Here is a 7670-nt window from a genome sequence, read left to right as displayed (position 1 = left end):
TAAATATATTGAGGTGGAAGGTGACCTGCAGTGTGTAAATATATTGAGGTGGAAGGTGACCCGCAGTGTAAATATATTGAGGTGGAAGGTGACCTGCAGTGTAACTATATTGAGGTGGAAGGTGACCTGTAGTGTAAATATATTGAGGTGGAAGGTGACCTGCAGTGTGTAAATATATTGAGGTGGTGCACTCCAATCAAGTTGTAGAAACATCTCAAGGATGATCAATGGAAACAAGAATCACCTGAGCTCAATTTCGAGTCTCATAGCAAAGGGTCTGAATACTTATGTAAAAACCTGTTTTCGCTTTTTTTAATTATGGGGTATTGTGGCTATAACACAACAAATACATTAACTTTCTAGTTACAGGCTTGAGTCAAACCCAATACAACACAACACAAGAGTGAAACCCTATGTATTTTCAAGTATTGTGGTGGCAGCATCATGTTATGGGTATGCTTGTCATCGGCAGGGACTGGGGAGTTTGTCAGGAACAAAATGAATATGAAAAGGAGCAAATCCCAGGTAAAAAGATAGAGGAAAACCTACATCAGTCTTCTGAAAACCTAACCTGTGACAGGCCCTGGTCAAAAGTAGTGCACTATATAGGGAATAGGGCTCTGGTCTATAGTAGTACCACTATATAGGGAATAGGGCTCTGGTCTATAGTAGTACCACTATATAGGGAATAGGGCTCTGGTCTATAGTAGTACCACTATATAGGGAATATGGCTCTGGTCTATAGTAGTGTACTATATAGGGAATAGGGCTCTGGTCTATAGTAGTACCACTATATAGGGAATAGGGCTCTGGTCTATAGTAGTGTACTATATAGGGAATAGGGCTTTGGTCTATAGTAGTGTACTATATAGGGAATAGGGCTCTGGTCTATAGTAGTACCACTATATAGGGAATAGTGCTCTGGTCTATAGTAGTGTACTATATAGGGAATAGGGCTCTGGTCTATAGTAGTACCACTATATAGGGAATAGGGCTCTGGTCTATAGTAGTACCACTATATAGGGAATAGGGCTCTGGTCTATAGTAGTACCACTATATAGGGAATAGGGCTCTGGTTTATAGTAGTACCACTATATAGGGAATAGGGCTCTGGTCTATAGTAGTACCACTATATAGGGAATAGGGCTCTGGTCTATAGTAGTACCACTATATAGGGAATAGGGCTCTGGTCTATAGTAGTACCACTATATAGGGAATAGTGCTCTGGTCTATAGTAGTACACTATATAGGGAATAGGGCTCTGGTCTATAGTAGTACCACTATATAGGGAATAGGGCTCTGGTCTATAGTAGTACCACTATATAGGGAATAGGGCTCTGGTTTATAGTAGTACCACTATATAGGGAATAGGGCTCTGGTCTATAGTAGTACCACTATATAGGGAACAGGGCTCTGGTCTATAGTAGTACCACTATATAGGGAATAGGGCTCTGGTCTATAGTAGTACCACTATATAGGGAATAGGGCTCTGGTCTATAGTAGTACCACTATATAGGGAATAGGGCTCTGGTTTATAGTAGTACCACTATATAGGGAATAGGGCTCTGGTCTATAGTAGTACCACTATATAGGGAATAGGGCTCTGGTCTATAGTAGTACCACTATATAGGGAATAGGGCTCTGGTCTATAGTAGAACCACTATATAGGGAATAGGGCTCTGGTCTATAGTAGTACCACTATATAGGGAATAGGGCTCTGGTCTAAAGTAGTACCACTATATAGGGAACAGGGCCCTGGTCTATAGTAGTACCACTATATAGGGAATAGGGCTCTGGTCTAAAGTAGTACCACTATATAGGGAACAGGGCCCTGGTCTATAGTAGTACCACTATATAGGGAATAGGGCTCTGGTCTAAAGTAGTACCACTATATAGGGAACAGGGCCCTGGTCTATAGTAGTACCACTATATAGGGAACAGGGTGCCATTTGTGACGTGGTGGGAGTACAGTGTCGCAGGGTTTTAATAAACAGAGCAGGATAATTATTCTGCATGAACATCTCCTATAAACATGGAATGCATAAACAGTGAACTCAGAATAGTAACACTGACGGCAGCTCATTCCAATAGACCACAGCAGCAGACAATACGCTTGCCGCAAGCTACCCACAGAGGTGGCAATGATGTAAACAGACTCATTTTCAATGGCTCTCCAACCCTGTTCCTGGAGAGCTACCCTCCTGTAGGTTTTAATTCCAAACCCTGTTCCTGGAGTGCTACCCTCCTGTAGGGTTTTAACTCCAACCCTGTTCCTGGGGAGCTTCCTTCCTGTAGGGTTTTAGATTCCAGCCCTGTTCCTGGAGAGCTTCCTTCCTGTAGGGTTTTAGACTCCAGCCCTGTTCCTGGAGAGCTACCCTCCTGTAGGGTTTTAACTCCAACCCTGTTCCTGGAGAGCTACCCTCCTGTAGGGTTTTAGATTCCAGCCCTGTTCCTGGAGAGCTTCCTTCCTGTAGGGTTTTAGACTCCAGCCCTGTTCCTGGAGAGCTACCCTCCTGTAGGGTTTTAACTCCAACCCTGTTCCTGGAGAGCTACCCTCCTGTAGGGTTTTAACTCCAACCCTGTTCCTGGAGAGCTACCCTCCTGTAGGGTTTTAACTCTTTACATTGGGGAATGAAGTCATGTGCTGAAGCCAACAAATGGCATCCTATTTTCTACATACAGCCCTATGGGTTCTGTTTAAAAGTAGTGCACTACGTAGGGGATATGGTGCCATAGGGCTCTGGTCTAAAGTAGTGCACTATATAGGGAATAGGGTGCCATAGGGCTCTGGTCTAAAGTAGTGCACTACGTAGGGGATAGGGTGCCATAGGGCTCTGGTCTAAAGTAGTGCACTATATAGGGAATAGGGTGCCATTTGGGATGCAGAACATGGAGGTGCTCATCTTTACATTTCTTTGTTCTTTTTTTGTCCTCCATTTTGTTTTACCAATTCAGGAACAGTGGTGACCATAACTAATGAATTAGACATGTTGTCCTCCATTTTGTTTTACCAATTCAGGAACAGTGGTGACCATAACTAATGAATTAGACATGTTGTCCTCCATTTTGTTTTACCAATACAAGACCAGTGGTGACCAAGACATGTTGTCCTCCATTTTGTTTTACCAATACAGGACCAGTGGTGACCAAGACATGTTGTCCTCCATTTTGTTTTACCAATACAAGACCAGTGGTGACCAAGACATGTTGTCCTCCATTTTGTTTTACCAATACAAGACCAGTGGTGACCAAGACATGTTGTCCTCCATTTTGTTTTACCAATACAAGACCAGTGGTGACCAAGACATGTTGTCCTAAATTTTGTTTTACCAATACAGGACCAGTGGTGATCAAGACATGTTGTCCTCCATTTTGTTTTACCAATACAAGACCAGTGGTGACCAAGACATGTTGTCCTCCATTTTGTTTTACCAATACAAGACCAGTGGTGACCAAGACATGTTGTCCTCCATTTTGTTTTACCAATACAGGACCAGTGGTGACCAAGACATGTTGTCCTCCATTTTGTTTTACCAATACAGGACCAGTGGTGACCAAGACATGTTGTCCTCCATTTTGTTTTACCAATACAGGACCAGTGGTGACCAAGACATGTTGTCCTCCATTTTGTTTTACCAATACAAGACCAGTGGTGACCAAGACATGTTGTCCTAAATTTTGTTTTACCAATACAGGACCAGTGGTGACCAAGACATGTTGTCCTCCATTTTGTTTTACCAATACAGGACCAGTGGTGACCAAGACATGTTGTCCTCCATTTTGTTTTACCAATACAAGACCAGTGGTGACCAAGACATGTTGTCCTCCATTTTGTTTTTACCAATACAGGACCAGTGGTGACCAAGACATGTTGTCCTCCATTTTGTTTTTACCAATACAGGACCAGTGGTGACCAAGACATGTTGTCCTCCATTTTGTTTTTACCAATACAGGACCACTGGTGACCATAGCTGATGAATATAAGACATGCTGGGTGGGAATGTAGAAAAGTACTTATACACAGTACATGAATTACACAGGGGTAAAATCTTACAAACATTTAACATCTATACTGACGCTTAAACTATTCCACAGAGACTTAAATGTGTATTATTTCATGCAAATGCACAAACACATTGATCAATGCAGGCGAGCATCACTCCACTGTAGGCCCGTGTTCTAAACGGCACACTCTTCCCATATACAGTGCACTACTTTTGACTAGACTTATAATCAAAGTAGTGCACTAAATAGTGAATAAGGTGCCATTTGGGACGTCCACCTTAAAAGTAGTAATCGCCCGAAGAGTTGACAAGTTTAAAATTAAAATTCATTTGTACTGTCAGACAGTTTCAGTTCAGAGTTTCAATTTTCAACGAAGAGTAAAGTCAAGTGGATCCTTCAGCTCCTCCTCTACTTTTCCACTAGCTTACGGTTATTATATATGTTTTGTTCCGTTATCTCTAACCTACAAAAATATATCGTTTAAAAAAAAAGCCCCGCAGGAATACTGCTGGTAGTTTCCGTAATGTTTCAAACTCACCCTCCTTCCACATGTATTCAATGAAAAAGTCATCAGTCAGGTAAGTCAGTGGCGGTCAGGTAAGCCTGACGGAGAGTTCCATCAATCAGAGGTTTCAGAAGTGGAAGAGTTGGTCTTGTGTTGCCAGATCTGTGCGTTTGGAATATATAAGCGTCTTGCTGAACACTGGCTGTAATTCCAGATCATCTGCTTTCACAGTTGATCAGTGTCAATTGATCGTGAGGCCTAATCCAATCCGAATCCAAATCAATTAGTCAAATCTCCCCATCTAAGTCAGTGCCATGTCTCAGTTCTCCAAAATCACCCTGATTAACAGTATCGCCAATCACAGGCCTCAGTTGAAGAGTGTGTCTGCATTGGCTGTTTCAGGTCTTGTGTGTTTAAAAGTCTCGTCACAAATTCAAAAAATGAAACAAATCCAGCATTTGAAGAGTACGTAGACTTGCAGTTTGGCTGCTTCATCTGTTGGGGGTCGCAATCTGCTGGGTCTCATCCCCAGGCCCCAGTCCCAGTCACACCCTCAGTCCCAGTCTTGTCCCAGTCCCAGTCTGGTCCCAGCCTTGTCCCAGTCCCAGTCTTGTCCCAGTCCCAGTCTTGTCCCAGTCTCGTCCCAGTCTTTTCCAGTCCCAGTCTTGTTCCAGTCTTGTCCCAGTCCCAGTCTTGTCCCAGTCCCAGTCTTGTCCCAGTCCCAAGTCTTGTCCCAGTCCCAGTCTTGTCCCAGTCCCAGTCTTGTCCCAGTCCCAGTCTTGTCCCAGTCCCAGTTTTGTCCCAGTCTTGTCCCAGTCTTGTCCCAGTCTTGTCCCAGTCTCAGTCTTGTTCCAGTCCCAGTCTTGTCCCAGTCCCAGTCTTGTCCCAGACCCAGTCTTGTCCCAGTCTTGGCCCAGTCCCAGTCTTGTCCCAGTCTTGGCCCAGTCCCAGTCTTGTCCCAGTCTTGCCCCAGTCCCAGTCTTGTCCCAGTCCCAGTCTTGTCCCAGTCTTGGTCCAGCCCCAGTCTTGTCCCAGTCTCGTCCCAGTCTTTTCCAGTCCCAGTCTTGTTCCAGTCTTGTCCCAGTCCCAGTCTTGTCCCAGTCCCAGTCTTGTCCAAGTCCCAAGTCTTGTCCCAGTCCCAGTCTTGTCCCAGTCCCAGTCTTGTCCCAGTCCCAGTCTTGTCCCAGTCCCAGTTTTGTCCCAGTCTTGTCCCAGTCTTGTCCCAGTCTTGTCCCAGTCTCAGTCTTGTTCCAGTCCCAGTCTTGTCCCAGTCCCAGTCTTGTCCCAGACCCAGTCTTGTCCCAGTCTTGTCCCAGTCCCAGTCTTGTCCCAGTCCCAGTCTTGGCCCAGTCCCAGTCTTGGCCCAGTCCCAGTCTTGGCCCAGCCCCAGTCTTGTCCCAGTCCCAGTCTTGTCCCAGTCCCAGTCTTGTCCCAGCCCCAGTCTTGTCCCAGTCCCAGTCTTGTCCCAGTCCCAGTCTTGTCCCAGTCTTGGTCCAGCCCCAGTCTTGTCCCAGTCTCAGTCTTGTCCCAGTTTTGCGGTGTGGTGTCAGATGTTAGTGGTAATATAATGTGTGGTCTCAGATATTAGTGGTAATAGAATGTGTGGTGTGGTGTAAGATATTAGTGGTAATAGAGTGTGTGGTGTCAGAATTAGTGGTAATATAGTGTGTGGTGTCAGATATTAGTGGTAATAGAATGTGTGGTGTGGTGTAAGATAATAGCGGTAATAGAGTGTGTGGTGTCAGATGTTAGTGGTAATAGAGTGTGTGGTGTCAGATATTAGTAGTAATAGAATGTGTGGTGTCAGATATTAGTGGTAATAGAATGTGTGGTGTCAGATATTAGTGGTAATAGAATGTGTGGTGTCAGATATTAGTGATAATAGAATGTGTGGTGTCAGATATTAGTGGTAATAGAGTGTGTGGTGTCAGATATTAGTGGTCATAGAGTGTGTGGTGTCAGATTTAGTGGTAATAGAGTGTGTGGTGTCAGATGTTAGTGGTAATAGAATGTGTGGTGTCAGATATTAGTGATAATAGAATGTGTGGTGTCAGATATTAGTGGTAATAGAGCGTGTGGTGTCAGATTTAGTGGTAATAGAGTGTGGGGTGTCAGATATGAGTGGTAATAGAGTGTGTGGTGTCAGATATTAGTGGTAATAGAATGTGTGGTGTCAGATGTTAGTGATAATAGAATGTGTGGTGTCAGATATTAGTGGTAATAGAGTGTGTGGTGTCAGATATTAGTGATAATAGAGTGTGTGGTGTCAGATTTAGTGGTAATAGAGTGCGTGGTGTCAGATATTAGTGGTAATAGAATGTGTGGTGTCAGATATTAGTGGTAATAGAGTGTGTAGTTGAGAAGTTTTCCATTCGGATGCGCACCACCTTCTCCTGTGGGGGTGGAGGGTAGAGGAATCGACAGGTGAACACCTGGCGACAGGCCTTCCGGAAGTTCTCTGACAGAAAGGCGTACAGGATGGGGTTGATGCAGGAGTTCCCGTACGCCAGGCAGTGGGAGATGATCCGTAACGCGAAGGAGGCGTCGTTGAGCGGGAACACTCCAAACTCCACCCACATGGCGATGATGTGATGAGGCATCCAACAGGTCAGGAAGGCTGCGACCACCAGGAGGACCGTCTGGGCTGTCTGGAGGAGGAGGGGGGGAGGGGGAGGAGGGAGGGAGGAGGGGGAGGGAGGAAGAGGGGGAGGGAGAGGGGGAGGGAGAGGGGGGAGATGGAGGAGAGGGGGAGGGAGAGGGGGAGGAGGAGGGGGGTGTGGGGGAGGAGGGAGAGGGGGAGGGGAGGAGAGGGGAGTGGGGGAGGAGGGGGAGTGGGGAGGGGGAGGAGAGGGAGAGAGGAGGGGGAGGAGGGAGTAGAGGGGAGTGGGGGAGGGGAGGAGAGGGGAGAGTGGGGGAGTGGGGAGGGGGAGGAGAGGGAGAGAGGAGGGGGAGGAGGGAGTAGAGGGGAGTGGGGGAGGGGAGGAGAGGGGAGAGTGGGGGAGTGGGGAGGGGGAGGATGAGGAGAGAGGAGGGAGTAGAGGGGAGTGGGGGAGGAGAGGGGAGAGAGGGAGGAGGGAGAGGGGGAGGAGGGAGGGAGAGGGGGAGGGGGAGGAGGAGGGGAATGGGAGAGGAGGGGAAGGGGGAGGAGGAGGAGGAGATG

General features: G+C 46.5%; 1 protein-coding gene across 1 annotated transcript in view; it reads right to left on the bottom strand.

Annotated features, from left to right (window-relative positions):
• Positions 1-5947: 5947 nt before the first annotated feature.
• Positions 5948-7670, bottom strand: part of LOC110516022 (galanin receptor type 1-like) — a 43961-nt gene continuing 42238 nt past the window's right edge. Inside the window, exon 3 of the mRNA XM_036981696.1 lies at positions 5948-7158. Coding sequence (XP_036837591.1) covers positions 6838-7158 — 321 coding nt within the window. The 3' untranslated portion in view covers positions 5948-6837. The remainder of the gene's footprint in view (positions 7159-7670) is intronic.

Source organism: Oncorhynchus mykiss, chromosome 6, assembly GCF_013265735.2.
Source record: "Oncorhynchus mykiss isolate Arlee chromosome 6, USDA_OmykA_1.1, whole genome shotgun sequence".
NCBI lineage: Eukaryota > Metazoa > Chordata > Actinopteri > Salmoniformes > Salmonidae > Oncorhynchus > Oncorhynchus mykiss.
Note: the sequence above shows the minus strand (reverse complement) of the source record. Positions and strands in the feature narration are given on the sequence as shown.